Below are 18,897 nucleotides of genomic sequence, written 5' to 3'. Positions count from 1 at the left end.
TATATATATATATATATATATATCACATTTGCTACATTTTTTAAATAATTTTTTCTTCTGTTTTTTTTTTTAATTACTTGAATTTTTTGGTATTGGTAAAACTGATCCTAATTGGCCTAAACCCAGGGAGTTGCTGGATGTGAAAACTTTTAAATGTGACTGCATACAAAATGTACATCTTTTAAGAAGTAAAAAGGTAAGTTTAGCTTTACCTTTGGCTTTAGACGAAGCAATCAGCCCCTCGGTTCATTCTTACTTCAAGCGCCCCCACAATATTTCCCGCTTCAGCACTTCGATGCACCATGAGCATCACTAGGCATTAATGCATGCCTAAATAATTTGCAACGAATTACATAATCAGCATGGTGAGAACTGCTCTTAAAGTGCTCAGCGTTTACTCTGAATCCTCAGAGTCACACTTCAGGATCTGTGGGAGGAATATATGAAATACCATTCTAGGAATTTAATTTTGCATCTTTGAACAGAGCAAAATAACTGGCATTTTTAAAACTTAAAGGAGCAGGAATACAGTTTTTTGACATTTCAGCTGATAATTTCTACATCTTCTACAAGTTACTACACGAGAATGTTGATTTATAAGTATTGAGCTAATTCTAATAATATCAAGTCGTTCTTGTGCAATAATGCATTGGATGTTTTTCAAAAGTTTAGCACAAATTACCTGCAGATCTTACCGTTAGCACCCTGAGCCGCTTGCTGTTGTTAATGTCCAGTCTCTCCTAATCCAAATGTTACCAAACACTCCAAGGAGGTTTAACTGGCTTTTAGAAGGTTATTCAATCTTAGCAGATCCAACATCATCCAGCTGCGCCTTCCAGGCTCTCTGAGAGCAGTGTGAGCAGACTTTCAGCCACACAGCTCAGCAGAGCAGTGGTCAGCTGCTGACTTCTTCTGAGCAGCAGTAACTGCAGGATTATTCAACTCCACTCGCCTGAGCACACAGCAGAGTTCACTCAATCTCTCCTCCTCCCCTCAGTCTGTCACAAATACGAGCTAATCTCTATGCACAAGGTGGGGAAACTCCTCGTGTTGCAGCAGGACCGTATAGCAACGATTCATGCTCAAACAAAGAATAAATCTGAAAAATATTCATGTTGCAAGTGTTGAGATATATATGCATACATATTTGAAGAGTGGCTCTTCAGTATTTGTATGCTTTTTCTTTCTTTTTAGCCTTTACAAAACAGAATTTTCATGCACTGATGTCATTTTGTCGTGTGACTTTAAAATATTAAATCAAATGTTCTGATCAGTTCCTCAGTGCTTAAGTAGCTCTTTTACTAATTTTTTTTTCACATTAACTTGAATAATTTCTTGGACAGCTACTTCTTAATCGAGTGAAAACATGCTGGAATGGTGCTACTCTTACTTAAGTACAATTTTTGGTCCATCTACTCACCTCTGCTTCTAATCCAACATTCAGCACAGTTCAAATTGTCAAATCAAGAAATCTTGTCAACAGTAGGATGTATTCATCCTGACTCGTAAAAGGCAACAACCAAGAAGAATAACTTAGGCTTTCAGACTTTTCAGACTAAGCTTTTCAATCATGCAGCAACTCTGTAAACAGAGAAAAAGAAAAAGAAAAAATTGCACAGATCTGCTGTGTGCTGTGCAGAAGATAAATTTTCCCACCCCCCCAAGCCTCCCCCTCACCAGGCTTCAAACTCCTGAGGGCATTTTACATCCCTGCCACTTCCTTTTCGTCAGGTTTCTCCTCTGGCTGCTCACTAGTCTGACTCTACAGGCCAACAATAGTCACATGCTACACTCCGACCCTCAGCCTCGTTTCTAGCACATGTGCTTCGAGTGTAAAATAAAATTTTTTTTTTAAAAGCATTCAGAGTTCAGCTGTAAGCATGCATACTTCTATTTTACTCAAAGGATGCAGAGGTGCCAGGTCTAATGCTCAGAGCAAGTGTTTTCTGTCCAGACCCGACGCGGGCTGAAGAGTCTGCAGCAGGGAACGAAGGCAAAATGTAGCCCAGTGTTACATTTCAGAGACGGTGAGCATCTGAACTAGATAACAAAGCAAAGAGTACAGTTGATGATAAGGTCATCTAAAGCCACAGCCAGTCTCCCAACTGTGTGCTGCTGAGCTTGGCTAATGTCTGCTCTGTTAAGCAAACAAGCCAAAGGCTGCCAGTTCAGAGCGACTAGATCCAGATTCTGTCACGTACAGAGCTGCATTAAAGCTCGAGTTATTGCATGAGACAGCAACACGAAACACATGAGTATCTAAATTACAGAAAGAGATCCACAGGAAGTGACTGCAGTGTGTGTCGCTGTCAGACACCAGCTGTTGCTGAGAAATGCTGAGGAGAAATGTACATCAATCCACATTTGGTTTTGCTAAAGACTTCTTCTGAAACAGATTTGAGCAGCAACACAGATCCATAATAATATAGCAACAACTGCTTTCGAGCTTTTTATTGACAGTCTTATGAATTCTGTGATTTCTATGTATTTTTCAGTTCAATACTTTGTTTTGCCACTTTTGGCTTCAATCACAGCCTTCAGTTATCTTGCATGTTTCTCTACAAGCTTGGCATACCTCTTTCTGGGCATTTTCCACCCTTCCTCCCCGGCAGAACCTTTCAAGCTCAGTCAGGTTGGATGGGAACTCTCAACTGTTAGCTAAACATTACATGGAGAAGTGTTTTCCACTCCGAGTCATGAACAGTCAGCTGAATTTACCACAGGTGGACTCCAGTGACGATGCAGAAGCATCTTATGTCTTAAGTCTTATGTGTAGTCAGAGGTGAGTAGAAAACAATTGTACTCAAGTAAGAGTAGTGCTTGATCAACATGTTTTTGCTCAATTCAAAGTAAAAAGCAGTCATCCAAGAAATTACTCAGGTAAAAAAAAGTATTTGATAAAAATGCTATTCAAGTATCATTTAATATTCAACAATTACATCACCAGACAAACCAAAATATAAAGTTGCGTGGAGATTTTGGTAGTTTTAAGGATAAAATTTAAAAAAGGACTACAAAATAACAAAATCAGGTAAAAAAAAAAAATAATAATAATAATAATTCCAAATCAATTTTCAATATAAAACTTATGAAACTTTAACAAAAACTACAGGTGCATAGCTGTCTGGTAAATTTTTAAAACAAGCCTGTTCTTCTGTCAGTGAAGTCACTCACAGTAGGTAGAGTCTCCAGGACTGTTCCTCAAGTAAAAGCAAAGATGCTTCATGATACAATTGCTCAAGTAAATAAAAAGCATGGTATAGTAAACATACTCCTAAAAGTAAATTTTTTTCTAAGTTACTCAAGTAAAAAGTAATGATTTGTCTACACTTTTTTAAAAAAATGAATGTAGATTTCCATATGATTCAGAACATTTTCTTTTGAAAACTGTACTCAGCCCAGTTTAGAGTAAATCTGTTACTTTGACAAACGTGGAGTCAAGTTATGTCCACAGCGGATCTTCTTCTTAAACATTAGTCTTTCCACTCTCCATATAACAGGTCCCATGTGGCCGTATTTCTCTCCACGCCAAAGCTTTCAGGGTTTTAAGCAGCAAGAGAACTGACCTCATCTAGCTTAACTTTGCTCTTGCACCACTAAACACAGTTCAGCTTAAATCAAGCCTAAGGGAAGCAGCAGAATCTCATCTCCCAGTACGACGGCATCTTATTTCCAGGATAAAAAGCAATAATAATAATTTCAAACAATGATAGCTGTTTAAACTGCAGCATGCTGAGATGAAGGGAAATAAATACCTGTTGACAAAGTATCTGAATTTTGACTCGAGATATAATCAGAAAGGTTGAACAAGAAAAGACGGGACTAATATGCAAATCATTTTGTGGGCCAACGTCTAATAATTTAGGTATCGACACAATCGGCAAAACAGTAAAAAGTTGTGCTTATGTAATTTACATAAAAATTTATATGATACAATGACAAAAAGAAAATCGCTTGAAACTGACAGATTTTGGTATAAGAGAGACATAAATTAACCTAAGGTGGTAAAAATATGTTTTCACAATCTTAATTTAATGTAATTTTTGCATCATATGAATTACGGAGTGAGAGTCTAGCTTGGTGTCTGAATGTTTTGAAACCTAGTTTCTTCTATGGTTCACATGTCATACTTACACAGATTGAACTGTTGATGCTGAACAAAATATACATTGTCTTGGGTTAATATGGAGCCATCCTGACAATGTCTTTTTATGCAGGATCCAACCCACAGCAACAGAGCCTCTTAGTGAAAGCTTAGGTCATGCACAACTGTCCAGACGTGTCACATGCTGACATGTTTCAGCATTTTAGGAGCTTAAAAATGTAACAAAGTAAGTCTCAGAGTGTTGAGCCACAAAGACATCAGGTGAGAACTGGAAGACAAGTTTCTCTCAAAACAGCAGCAAATCGTTTCCTCATTTCCAGAATTATTTTATTAATATGTGTGCATCAAAGACCTAATCACACAAATAAAATGTTTTCTGAAACATTTTTGTTCTTCTCCCATATTTGAAAAAGTAAATATAAAAAAATCATGCATTAATGAATTTAACAGTAAAGATGAAATGAGAACTAAAGTTTCTCATTTGAAACTTATTAAAGGACTCCATTTTGGCTTGGTCATGTTTCACGTTTCTAATGTTTACGCTTTTAGGTTTTGTGTTTTGTTGAATGTCTATTCTGGTTAATCTTAAAGTTTTTGTTGCTTTGCTATTGAGGGCTCTACACCTATTGTATACCTGAAAGAGGAGCTATGTCTGCAGTCTCCTCAAAAGTTGAGCTTGTTTGAGTTTGACTCCATAAAGGTTGACCTTTGTCCTCAATCCTGTTTGTGGGGCTTGTCAACAGGACAGCAGACAGTCAAATTTGGGAACCTCTGTTTCATATTTTCTATTGGCTGAGATGACACTCAGTGAAGTGAGAAAAGTCAGTTTTATCAACAGCTCCGACGCCTGAAACGGATCACAGGTAGCTGCACCTTGGAGCATCAACTTCAGGCCCGACACCATGAGATTAGGTTCTTAAAAGGAAGATAATAGAGGATGTTTTTCGATTCAAGTTTGATGACCAAAATGGGATCTCGACATGGAGCCACCGCTCCTCTGCATGAAAACTCTTCAGCATTTCATCAGGCCCTTCCTGTAATGTTTTCAGTCAGACAGAGTTGGTATTCTGGGATCCCCCAGAATGAACAGGAGGATTGGAGAAAGGGGTGCCTCTGTGTTGCACCTGAGACTCAATCTCGGATAAGCGGAAGAGAGTGGGTGGACACTCACTCTTGGCTATTTCTCATCCATCTAATCCCATTATCTAGAATATATACTCCAAGATTTCATCTCTAACTCCTCAAACTCTTCTGCCTGCCATTAATGTTATCGTCATGCTGCCTTGTTTGCTTATTTAACAGTCCTTTTTTGCTTCTGAGTCTGCTTTAAAGATGTCTGTATTTCGGGCATTAAACTACGATTTTATGACAGGGGTCTTAAATCATGTTCATGCATAATTATATGCACACATCTTAAAATATAATTCAGTTTATCCTGTGCAAACATTTTAAACAGAATATACCATATCAGTCTAACAAACACCCACGAAAGAGAACCAAGCTACAACAAAAACAAGTCTCAAAATGTGAATGAGGCAAAAAGATGAAATTTGCAGCTTTGCAGTGGTGAGTCAAAACTTACAAAAATGCTGCACAGCATATAGAGCCAAACATAATTTCATCACAGCTGCATCTAATAACAGCATAAGATAATGTAACCATCAGAAAGAGCAGCTGTAAAATCTCATTTGAGCCTAACCTTGCTGAAGATGCCGCCTCAGGGCAGAGTTGAAATGTTTATCCTGGTGGTCTTTCAGTGGGATCTTTTGTCTACGTGCTGCCAGAGCAAAGCTGTCAGCCTCACTGCTGTTGGCCGGCACACTAACACCAACACACAAAGACCATCATCTAACTTACTGATGCCCTGTGGTCCCAGAGGAAAGGGGCTGGCTCTCTCAGGAAGCCTGCCTGGAATAAAGGGGGAGGTGGTCCGCAACAACATCCACTGACTGTTGTCATCAGTTAAGGCAATGCAAGGCTTTACCCCATTCACAAATAGTAGCTACAGAATTGCCTATAACTGTCCTCTAATACAATTATGCACAAGCCTATTTAAAACAAGGGCTGGCTGCTAAAGACGCCTGAGAGAAGCAGGCTCTGTACCACAACTCCATCTAGTGGACATACAGTGAACATAAAGTGTTTTGCAAAAAGATTTGACTGGATGTGAGCTGTTGTGTGAAATTGACTAAAACTTCCATTTACAAATTTGCAAAGTTGGTACAGATGTCCCTCCCAAAGACATGTAACTATAGCAAAGGGTGACTCTAAAACGCATAGACTCAAGAGGATAATTACAAATGTAAAGCCCGTGTGTAATTTCCTATGTATGTCTCAAAAGTACATTACTTTCTGTTGTTCTATCATATGAAAACCCAAAAAAAATAAAGAGAAAGGAGGCATTTTACTAATTAGACAATTACAGCTGTGAGGAGGTGCCTGACAGTTTGTTCATAATCGAATCCTCATTAATATCCTTCACTATAACAACTCTCTCTCTCTCTGAAAATTGCATCTGTGATACACAGATACACTGACGGCGCCTTCAAATCATAACAAGTTTTTATATGAGATGTATACTGTAGTAGGCAGAACAATTTCTTAGCACACATTACAACTCACATAACACACCTCCCAGAGAGACCTGAACTCCTTTTGTTCAATGCGTAGGAGCTCACTGAATTCCCGAGTGACAATTGTAGCATGTCTGGGAGTGTTATCCAGGATCGACTCTCCGAACGCTGTGCCGGTCCCCAGCGTGCAAATAGTGACAGCATCCTGCAAGAGAGGCAGACAAGGTGTTCTGCATCAAGCATCGCTACTTCTAAACGTCCTGAGGAGTTCTAATTTTGAAAAATGTGATCTTGTCTTCATACTATATCAGATTTAAGGTTTTAGCATTTCTCTGCAGAATATTTATGAACCTTTTCACAGCATTGTATGAGCTTTTAGGAAGAAGAATGATCCTAATGTGAACCAATTTTGCCATATTTTTGCATTTTTATGTTTTCATTAAAATCTACATCAATGGAAATAAAATTAAGAGACCACTGCACTGAACCCCATTGAAAACCTCACAGTTATTGCACCAAATATTGATTTCTGAACTCTTCCTGAGTGAAAACATTAGTATTGTTGTTTCTGAATGAAATTTAACTTGTTTTCTTTGCATTATTTGAGGTCTGGAAGCACTGCATCTTTTTTGTTATTTTGACCATTTCTTATTTTCTGCAAATAAAGTTTTGCTTGGAATTTCAGAGACATGTTGTCAGTATTTCATAGAATAAAAGAACAATGCTGATTTTACTCAACATTAAAGCAAAATCATCCCTAATATGTTAATTTTTTAAAGTCAGCTTTCTGAAACATATTTCAGATTATAGTAAAATGCTTCTCTATTCTTATCCCTATTTTAGCACACACACTTTTCACTTTTCTCTATTTTTTTAATATCTCTAAAAATTAGAGTATGAGGAGAACTATAAACGAAAGTTTTCGCCCATGAAAACAAAAGAAAATCAACACCCACTCTTCAGCCCGTGTGCATTGTGGGTGGGTTGCTGCCCACGTATTGCTGGATGCTTGTTGAATTTCTGCTGAATATTAATCCTGCAGTCTTTTGCACGGCTGTCCTGATTGTAATAGTGTGAAAAAGTGTGCTAACCCTGACATTTGCCAAAGTTTTTCTTTTTTCTTTGATGGCTCACTTAAATGTTTCATTTTATTAAACTATTTATTATAATCTGAGATCCAAGAAAAGCAGAGTTAACATTTCAATAGAGTGGAGGTGAGAGAAATCTCTGCTGATTTTGAATTGAATAAAAATGAATGTATGAGAACTTCATCCTCTCATGACTCTTCATCTTTAATAACTCAAATAGGATTGCTGAACATTTTCTTCTTCCAGATCATAGTAGATTGTTTATTCTTTGTACTTACATAAACGCTAGTTCCTTTTAAAACTTATATTTCTAATCAATAAAACGCTTGTGTCTTACTTGTAAAGTTACAATGAAAAATTATATATATTTTTTTATTAAACCCTTAATGGTCACCCTCAAAATACTTATATGTATATTAATGTTTCCATGACGACACAGGTGTCATCTTGACACTCCCACATTATGGAATAATTTTGAAAACATCCAGGTAAAATAAAGGCTCTACCCAACAATTCATGTAAAAAACATTTTAACTGAAGAATGTTTATAAAGTTTGTTTTTTTTAATATATACTAATTAGCAATCCAAAGTCTTCTTTTCCCTAGGTGTAAATATGACAGGACAGAGATTCATTTCTCTTAGTCACTGCAAAAAATGGATGACAAGAGGGCAGACATGTGCCGAGTTAAAAGGGTAAAACCAAAAGTAGCGGTTGTCTGTCCCTAATAAATGAATCATTGGATTTAATTAAAACACATTAATTTAAGTTGTACCTGATAGCTTGATGTTTCAGACACTTTCACATCCAGGGAACCAGAAAGAACAGCATACCAGCTCGTACCAATGTCTCCCTGTCGAAACACTGAAGAAAATATGGCCAAGCATGAGATTCATGATCAATGAAATTTTTAATGAGCTGCCTATCTTTTGATCTGCTGCATTTTGACCTACATGTTATCCCTTTTTCCAAGCATTCGTAGAACCCACACAAACAAATCTGCTGCAGCAAACGGGGGTGGAATCTCTCCAAAGCCTTTACGTTTCTCAGACGAGCCAGGATTATGTCGACATCTTCACCCGAGCGCTCTGCTGGTCTGGACGAACACAACGATAAGTAGAAAAGAAAGTTAAATATTAGCATTACCAAAAGTCAAACAACATGAGGTGAAAGCTAAAGTTTAAATGAAATAACTTGAATAATCCTGCTGGCAAAATAAGAAGGTGAGATTTAAAGCTTAGTGTCTATAAAAACCAAATGCATTTATGTAGTAGTTTAAATTGTGTATAATTCTAGTGTTTAGTATAAATTAAACCATAGAAATTTCAAAATTGACAAGAGCCCCCCCAAACAAATTTTAATTTAAAATACAGTTTTCCATCCCACAAAAATGCTGTCTTAAAAAATCTGTTTTTGTTTTACTTTGGTTCAGGCCTTTAACTCTAATTTATAGTGTTGATTTCATGTGTCTAGTTATTCTTTGTTAGTCTAGTTTAAATATATTTCTTAGGTCTCTCTCTCTCCTCACACCTGGAGCCCATTAGCTCATCAGCCCAGGTCTTTTGTTTCAGTTCACCCTCAGTATCTGAGCCCTTCTCCTGTTCAGGGGGGAACCAACAGTGCAACATGCAATGATTTAGTGTGAAAATTGTAGGGTAAGTAGAGAAAAGTTAAAACAACAAATTAGGAAATATGCTGTGGAGGCATTAAAAATTAATAAGGTATTAGTTAAACATAATAAGATAAACAAAGCAGTTATACAATTTTTGAAGGAAACAATTGCATATAAGAATGTCAAATAGTGGTTGATTATTTTTTCATGATGGGTTAGGTTGGTTTGAATGGCTCTTATCACTTAACAAAATTCTATTTCTTTAATGTCAAAAAAATTCAGATGGACAAGATGAATAAGGAAAACAAAGACCTGCAGGGGCAAATACTTCTTACAGCACTTTGTATCCTTATAAATAAGCTTTTTTTTTTACACATGAGATAGCAGTGCAGTTATTTGTCTTGCATGCAGAGTGAACAAGGTGAGTTTGTTCTGTTTGTTGAGCTTAAATCTTCCTTTTCATGACTCCATGGTATCTGTTCAGCTCCTTCTATTACACTGCCTCCATTTAAAATCTAGAGCCCCTGATGTATATGTAGGTGGTTGAAATGCAGCTTGCAGCACCTAAAAGACGCTGTCCTTTCAAAAAGTGAAACCGAACACCATTAATGAGCCAAAACAAAAAAACTGTTTCGCTTATGACTTGCTGTTGTTCTAAAAACATGTTTTTGTACTTTGCTATGTGTCTTCTACTCTGAAACTAATAGTAGTTCATCATGTATCATCTGACAAATCACCGTTGGGTTAAATGCTCTGCATCAGGGGTCTACTTTATTGCACTCTCCAAGTGTGAAATTTAAGACTTGGAGAATGTGTGGAAGCAAATCCTTTTTTTTTTTTTTAAGTTGAAACCCATTTGAAATATTCTCAAGCTTGACAAACATTTTCTGATTTGACTTCATATCATAGATGCACTTTCTGATCACTTCAATTGAATTTCAAGATTTGGAGCTAATAATGGGGAGTATTTCTCTTGAGTTTCATGTAGGAAATGTGCAGAAAAGGTTCTACATTCAAACTTGATTCAACCAAGAATGGTGACAATAAGAGGGGTAAATTGGTTGGAAAAGATGAGTCATACAAGAATCAGTTGATTTATGGGGAGCATGTGGCTTCTGCAAGCAACCAGCGGATGCTCGTGTGTAAATACAGCTGGCTTACTCCGTCAGTTTGCTGGTTTTTATTGCTGATGAACTTTGGACCCACTCGCTGTTTGCTTTCTTCATCCGTTACCACTTGATGCATCTCTGCCTCTTAGTTGTCTCTTAGTGATGTTCAACCTCTTTGCTTCTCACATAAAACGTGTTCATAAGCCAAAAGTGTAAAGTAATGGTTACTATTTTAGAAAAGCCTTCACAAAACCCAGTTTTTCTTAATCCTGATAAAATAATTGCAGTGATTGTAGCAAGTGACTGTAGCTTTGTTACTGAATTGAATGTGATGACATACTTTGCTTTGCAGCTACCGAGTAAAGATAATTTTTGTTCTTGCATCACTGGATCTCCAGTGTTGTGTCTTGGATGAGGAATTGGGCAGCTCTCCTAACTTTCTCCTGCCTGGCTGTGAGTTGGATCTGCAAAGCAGGTTGATGCACAGACTTGTTACAAACCAGGCAGAGGACCTCTTGTTTTCAACTCAAACCTATTGGAAGTTGTTGTTTTTTTTCATGTTAGAGGTGCGAGACCCTGATAGGCCATAGTAAGAAGTTTGCAGATTCAGCTTCCCAGAGCTATGGGGTAAAGGTCTTTGGTGTTTATTGTGGCAGCAATTAGAGGTAATGAAAGCCTTCAATCAGCAGGAGGAAGTATTTAAGACTCGACTGTCTTTGGGGACTGCTAAAACAGCAGGCAAGGTACCAAGTGGCCAGAACGTCTGCAGCTTCTGTGGGTGCAAAGTAAAACTTTGAACATTCCTGGGAGAAATTCAAGAGATGCTGCAGATTAGGATTTTGGGGAAAAATGTAGAAACTTGTAGCTGTTTGCAATAAACTAATCCAACAAGAACTGAAATAGCTCAACATGACTAATAATAAAAGTTTCGCCAAATTTAATACAACACGTTTAAAAACTATTGCAGGTATTCAACCCCTTCATACTAAGCATTTTCAGCGCCCAAGAGGAACTACTTTTAGCTGTTATGACCGGCTGTATATACCATATACTTGACTGAATCGATGTTGCCCCCCACCTGCAACACAGCTTACGTTTTTCTCTAACTTCGATCCAGAAGTTTGAATAGTTCCCGTTTTGCTTCATTGATACACAGAACAGAGCAATGGCTCCTTCATTCTGTAACATTTCGAAGCTGTCGCCATTAGTCAACTTTAAACTTAAGAACTGTGCTTCCACTTATATCTCTAGGAACATCCAGGCCCTTTATGTCTGTTTACTTTTTATGTGAGAATTGTATCTCTGAATGTTTGATTTAGCTATATTTCTAACATTCATCAGTTCTGGTACTTAAGGTGTTCTGTTTCAGCACACTTGATGCTAGGTGATCCCTTGGCTTCATCATTTGTACCTGAGATCAGCTCTAACATGCAAATATATGCGCTCATAATTCTATTCAAGGGATGTGGAGATTACAGGAGTAATTGGCAACATGTTTGAAAAATGTGGAAGAATATTTTTGGTAATTTTATTTAAAAGACAAGTTGTGGTTGAGAAAAAAAACGTAGAGAAACACTTGAAACCAACAATAAGTTTTAAACATTTTGAAGAATTGATTTCCTAATTTATTTAAATAATGTGACACCAGTCTATTTTTATGTTTTACTTCTTGCTACATAAATACTGCAAAACCACAAGTTATGTTCAGTCAATCACTCTTCCCATTTGTTGTAAAATAGAAACTATTTATTACCTATCACAGTAATCCATTTTATTTTTGGAAGTTCTGTTTTTACTCTGTAAAAGTGTATGTAGATGACTAAACCGTCAACGGATTTAGTGTGGAATTTGGATACAAACCTTGTAATATTAGTTTTATTAAGCTAATTTTGAACAACTGAGTCCAGTCGCGTCATTTTTTTAAGATCAGCAACACTTGAAACACATTCAAGTGAGGAACCACATTTCAAGTGAGATGTTTATGTCCAGTGATGGGTAATGGTTAATCAGATTAACGAGAATAAATTGATTATTGAAATAAACTAATTTAGTAATCAATTAACTATTTGTGTGTAAGTGCTTTTCTCCTTGATTCTTAATAATGGGGATGTCCTTTTGGTTAAAAAATAAACCATGATCTTCAGTGTTCCCATTCAACAGCAGATCTTTCACTGCAAGCTTTGTCAAATGGGAGGTCAAAGGCTCCACGGTAACCTTGGCGCTCTCCAAGGAAGCACTATTTATACAGATCCATTAAGTTCCGCTGGGAAATTTAAACTACAGCCTCCTCTACCGTGGCTGTTGAAACACAACGCCAAGCTCCTTCATGAGGAGAAGCCAAATCTCTATCATAAAATCACATTAAGTAAACCAAGAAACTGGAACATGGAGTTACCTCTTATCCAGACAAATAATCCACTCGGCAGATTCGGACGAATGAGAGGATGTGTGCGCTGCTACCATCGTGTCTGATCCAGTGAAAACTCCTGCAGTTTCTGCTGCTGTTGATGCTGCTACTGCTGCTGCAGAGGAGGAAGAGGAGAGGAGGAGCTGCTACAACCACTGCGCTTCATCTGCCTTCACTCACTCAGCACTGACTCCTTGCCTCACTCACTCGCTCACTCACTTACTTAGGGGAGAGAAAATCTTGTTATAAGAAAAAAAAGGAGTGAGCAAAGTCACTTTGTTCTTAGAAATCTGCAAAAAACGTGACGAGCTTTTTGAAAGATGAGCAATTAATTTAATCTGGTTTAATTTCGTATAAACATTGTCATAAACTCCTTTAATAATAGAGCTAATTTAATAGTCAATCTGCAACACCTTGGTAAATATTACAACACATAATGATGACAGTAATAACGGTCTGATAGACCTAACAGGAAGTAAGTACAGTCATTGAGAGCCTTCTGATTTCATAAAGGATGCCAGGTGTTTTTCGAATTTCGCTTTAATTTACAAAATGCAATTTTATCTATTTTGCTTCTCAAAAGTAAGTAGAAAATTTGCAATTTTGTTTTCATATTTTAAAAATAAGAAAAACATAAAGCCGCTACCACAGAAAAAAACCCCATCAATTTAGCATTTTTCTTCCCATATTCCTAGACGTGTACCTTTCTGTGACCGTCATGACGGGGACCCTAGAGGGCGCTGTTTCGTCCTCACTCGTTGAGTTTCTCTTCTCGAGGGAAAGTCCCGAATGGAGTAGATGTGTTTGAGGTCAACCCAAAGCAAAGAGTCAGTCAGTAGTCTACATTGTGTCGTGTTGCAATTCTCAGGTGAAAATGTTTTATTTGCATTACAGTTTGCATTAAATTTTCTGAGGTTGGGAGTTACTGGGTTACCATGCATATGGGAAGGTATATATAATATGCACAGGACTCCTTGCACACATATAAAGTAGGTTTGATTTGTGTTCATGAAAACAGTACATTTGATAGCAAAATCTTTGATCTCCGTTTTCATGTTATCAAGACATCTGACATATTCAAATTTGTCTACAAAGTAATCAAGTAAAGAAGTAAAATCACAAAGTTGTGAGTGGCTGTTACATAAACTAGACACAGGTAGCCATGGTAAAGTAAAACAAGTGGAATTTGCAACAGGTTAACGAAAGGAGAGACCGAGGCCATTACAGGGATCTCATGAAAATCTATTGTAATTATTTAGTGTACAAGGACTCAAGCCCCTCAGTCAAACTGTGTGCATTCAGCAATGTATTTTACTACTGCAGCCTTACTGCCTTACTGTAGTGTGGGGAATGGCATTATATCTTAAGTGGGAACATTTCCATATTGCCCTGGGGAAAAAAAACTTAGTAAGAAGAGGCCACATAATGAAAGGGTCATTAGCTTTTCTGTGTTACCTAGGAAACAAACTGTTACAGAAAGACTGGTGCAGCAATGCCGTCTGTGCTGGCAACGTTGTAAAAGAAAAGTCATAGCATGCCTTTGTTACCACACTTTTTTTTATCACTTGCTGCCTAATGCACATTGTTAGATACAAAGGGTATTTCTCTCACTTCTTTCTCTCCTGGTAAACTAAACTACCATTAAATCAGCATAATACCATTCTGAATAATTTTTAAAAATCGGCCTGTGCAGAAGAAAAATCCCAAGTTAAGAGATTTTTGTTTTAAAAAAAGATTGCCAACGGCATACTTGTAAATACATTTCTGCCTTCATCATTCATCTGTTACTGTGCTGCTGCAACGTGGGTCTTCCTCAAATGTCCCAAAATATGTCACCAGAGGCCTTAGGCTGACAGAAATTGACCTCTGTGTCATGTCACAGATGTACCTCAGAGAAACAGAAATTCATTGATAATTAATCAGAAGTTCCTAGAAACACTGATGTGCTGAAAAAAATGTTAAATATTAAAAAAAAGAAAAAAAATCAATTATTTTTGTGTCATAGATGGGATTGCCAACAACTGAACCAGCTTAAAAAATAAAAATCTTAACACAGGTTTTCTTTTCTTCCTGCTATCCAATGTACTCAAAGTTCACTATTTTTTCAACAATGTTTTTAATATTATGCTTTTGAAATAAAGAATAAAATGCCGATATTATGAAGTATAATGATGTTTGTGTCAGTACATACCAGAGAAGCGATCACAGAATAAAACCCCCTTCTCCAAACATATAGTGTAAATTCATCTTAAATGAGTTACCACACAAAGTTTGAATAATTTCTACTTTTAAAACCATTTCTAAGACAGACTCATCTTCTCTGCACAAGAGGGCAGCATTGTGTCTGTGTAGGTATGCTGATTGGATTATGAGATCATCTTACAAAGACAATAGAGGAGGATTATTTCTCCTGTATCCAAATTAAGAAAAAAGTAGACTTTTGTCTGATGGCCTGAAATCATCTGCTTTATCTTTTGGTTGTTGGACCTCAGATTAGGATTGTTTTGCCAGTGCCCCACCATTATACTTGCTGTTTTCGTCTTGCCCTTGCTTGCTAAAGTAAATCTTGTTAAAGTAAATATCAGGGATACAGGACTGGGTTCAAGCTAGGGCACGCACAACACAAAACACACATTCCTGTAATGCAGCATACCATCTTCTTCCAGCTGCCTCGCATCAAAACATTGAAGAGGTTATGCACTGCTGCTTGTTACCATTACCTAAAGCTTACTGGTCACAGATAGTAACTGTTGTTACATCTTGTGATTTTATACACAAAATCAGGAAAGAGTTGGGAGCGTCTGTATTCAACACCCTTTACTCTGATTCCTCTAAATAACACACAATAAATAAAATTACCTTCTGAAAACCCCTAACAAAAGAATAGAGTCAACTTGTGTGTAATTTAACATGAGTGTAAATACAGCTGTTCTGTGACGGCGTTAGAGGTTTGTTAGAGAACTTTGGAGAACAAACGGCATCACGAAGACCGAGAAACACAACTTTCTGGAGATGTATAAAACCAAAGTTGAGTGACAAAACAATATCACAAAGTTTGATAACATACTGCTATTAAATGTGGCTGGGTTTATTTGCTGTGAGTAAATAAGCTCAAAAGCATTTTTTCTAAAGTAATAAGAGACGCAACTATGAGAGCTGCTTTGTCCCTAGCTGCAAAGAAAATAAAACATTTCCTGAAAATCTCCACTTGTTCCTCTGACCAGATCACCTGCTAATTTCTCTTTACGTTTTCCTTTTCTTTTTCATTCCGTGTTGTTTGACATGTTGCCACAGCGACCACTGTTGCTTGGACGTCACCCCAAGCCTGGAGACTGTGGGGCATTTCAGACCTACAGTTGCTAGGAAAGACTCCTGCAAGCTCCAAAAGTAAAACACAGACACATGGAGCCCTCATGTGCACATGCAGCATAAATCTTTAATACGTCTGAGCATTTGGAAATAGACCGCTGGTATTTTGAATGTACGCCTTAAGAGAATAAAAGCAAATTTGAGATGTCGCTTTTGCTGCATGTGCAGAAGTATTTCCTTAAGCAGCAAAATTAGAGTAATGAAATTGAGGTTAAAAACAGAGGGCTCCATAACAGAGTCTGACTCCATGGATTTACATAAAACAAATGAGGGGGGGGGGAAAGCCATGTTTTACACTAACAACAAAGAGCTTGCATTACCTATGAACATGAGAAAACTTAGAAAAAGCTCCACATATCAGATAATGACGTCTCAGATGGAATGTGAATGCAGATAACTCTAGAGGAAATGCCTGAGGACTGAGACTTTTCCAAAGACGTCTCATTAGATGCTTTAGGACACTAGTGTATGTACAAAAGCAGGCAATATGCTTTTAATACACTCTTGAAATTATTTAGACCAGTGAGGGAGCATAATAACAAAATCATATAGAAAGTCAGTATTTTGTGTTGCATCCAGTTGAAACTGTAAGTGGGATATCTCCTTAGGCTACATAAAAAGATGACAGCGCTCTCAGAAAGCGCCCGATAACTAGATCACCATCTGTCCAAAGCTTATGCTGCAGTCTGGTTTGTTTCTATCAATAATTACTATGCTCTTTGCGTTTTGTTGCATAATGCTGCGTTAAATAGGGCCGGATGTTCAAAGTTCCTGATAACGATTTATACATTGTATTGGAGCAATGAAAATTCAGAATTGTGTTAAAATCTCACGTTTAGCAGGTATCAATCAAAGTGGAGGTGAGACATATTGTCCTCCAGATCCACTAAACTGCTTTGTTCAGTGTGTGTTTCCTGGGTCAGTTGGCTGGGTGATATTTTTGTAATGTAGGTTCTTTGCCACCGAGGAAATCAAACTACAAGACGCTGAATGGCAGTGTCTTGGTAGACGATCACAGGAAACAGAAAATCTTTATTTCTGAGTGGAAACGCAGAACTAAGACTGTACAATATTAGATGTCAGCTGTACAGAAAATACCACATAATAAAGAGAAGAAAACTGTTCTCTGGGGACATTTAAAGCAGGCGAAAACCTAAAACAAAAATTGAAAGTTCAAAAATTAAATGAATGAATCCAGAAATAATATGCTGCTTTAAGTTGTTTTAATTGAGCAAAAACTTCATGTACAAATGTCTGATTGTGGCCTATTTTTATTGAGGTTACATATACATTTGGTGGATTATCTGGCTTTTCTTGTATTGTTCTAAGGAATACCAAAAGGAACCACAAAGTCAGGTGACACTAACTTTAGAGGGGAGACAAGGCATGGAGAATCAATGATGTGGCATTTACTCACCATCTGAAGCTCATAACTTTAAACCACACTGCATTGTGCTCAGGTGTTTTACTTGTTTCCTTGTTTTTAATGCTCCATTTTTTGTATCCCAGTGTTTCTGCTTGTTTATATTCTATGAAATGTCGCTGACATAAAACAACAGCTAATTGAGCTCACAGGAATGTCTCATAACAGGCTGCACCTTTCAAGCAGCTGTGATTCCTCATCTGCTACGAGCAAGAGGCCTTCTTCAGACATCTTGAACTGTCATGCAAACAAAACAGGGATTGTCTGGCAATGTTGTTCTGTTTTTAATGTTTGTTTTGGCACAAATGTGAAGTTTTGCTATATGCGATAGAACAACAAAAATTTGTGCATCGTTTTGAAATAGAGTGAAAATGATGCATCATTTTACATTATTTTACAAATAACATCTTGAAAAGTGTGGCAATTATTCCCCATTTTGTACTCTCATAAGCTTTAACTCTATGCAATCAATTGAATCCATAAATCAGTAAAAGGTTAAGTCTGAGGTTTTAGTGAACAATCAACATCATGAAAAAACAAGAAACACACCAACGAGATCAGGGAGAAAGTAGAAGAGAAGTTTAAATAGGCTATAAAACAATATCCCAACCTGTTAACACGTTTTCTTCAAGTCATCATCTGAAAATGGAAAGAGCACAAACACAAAATCTACTAGCACACTAAAACAGTAACACTGTAACACTGGAGGAGCTGCAGAGTTACACAGCTCTTGAAAGAATCTGTCAAGACATAATGGAAAGAAGAAAGCCATTAAAAGAAGGTATTAAGATGTCATGTATTCAGGTCAATGCCAATAATGTGGTCCGCTTAGTTTTGACTAAAACTCAACACATGCAAAATGCTGTGTTATACTTAATCTTGCAGTAAGACAAAACTCAAAATGTTGAGCCAGCGCTATAATGGAATAGCTTAGATCAATAGATATGTGTTAAATGAAAATAAGTTCATGGGCCATAAATTCTTTTGCAGAAGGATTTGCAGATAAAACATGTTATTTCAAACATGAAATGAAGTAATGATTAACTATTTAATTTTTCTCTTTTTATTGCCCGTGTTTTTAGAGCTACTCCTTCAGTGACAAAAGGTAAGCTATCATAGCAGGAGAGTGAGGTCACTGCTAAAAGAATCTTGAAAGAAAGAAACTCTATCGATGTTAATCTGAACCATTTACTGTTATAGTCCAACAACATT

At 37.1% G+C, this 18,897-nt stretch overlaps 1 protein-coding gene across 6 annotated transcripts in view; it reads right to left on the bottom strand.

Moving 5' to 3' along the window:
- Window positions 1–13,091, bottom strand: part of rapgef4a (Rap guanine nucleotide exchange factor 4a) — a 33,952-nt gene extending 20,861 nt beyond the window's left edge. Inside the window, exons 1-4 of one of the 6 annotated variants that reach the window (XM_017303776.2) lie at window positions 12,882–13,091; window positions 8,719–8,861; window positions 8,541–8,629; window positions 6,728–6,883 (exon numbers count right to left, since the gene is read on the bottom strand). In XM_017303776.2, the coding sequence (XP_017159265.2) occupies window positions 6,728–6,883; window positions 8,541–8,629; window positions 8,719–8,861; window positions 12,882–12,949 (456 nt within the window). In that variant the 5' untranslated portion in view covers window positions 12,950–13,091. Of the gene's footprint in view, window positions 1–682; window positions 920–5,804; window positions 5,948–6,727; window positions 6,884–8,540; window positions 8,630–8,718; window positions 8,862–12,881 lie in introns of those variants that run through there. The other 5 variants (XM_017303775.2, XM_008399179.3, XM_008399207.3 and 2 more) reach the window with 5 other exon arrangements.
- Window positions 13,092–18,897: the final 5,806 nt, after the last annotated feature.

This window comes from Poecilia reticulata, chromosome 2 (assembly GCF_904066995.2).
Source record: "Poecilia reticulata chromosome 2, P_reticulata-male-v2, whole genome shotgun sequence".
Taxonomy (NCBI): domain Eukaryota; kingdom Metazoa; phylum Chordata; class Actinopteri; order Cyprinodontiformes; family Poeciliidae; genus Poecilia; species Poecilia reticulata.
This window is presented reverse-complemented; position numbering and strand designations above follow the sequence as displayed.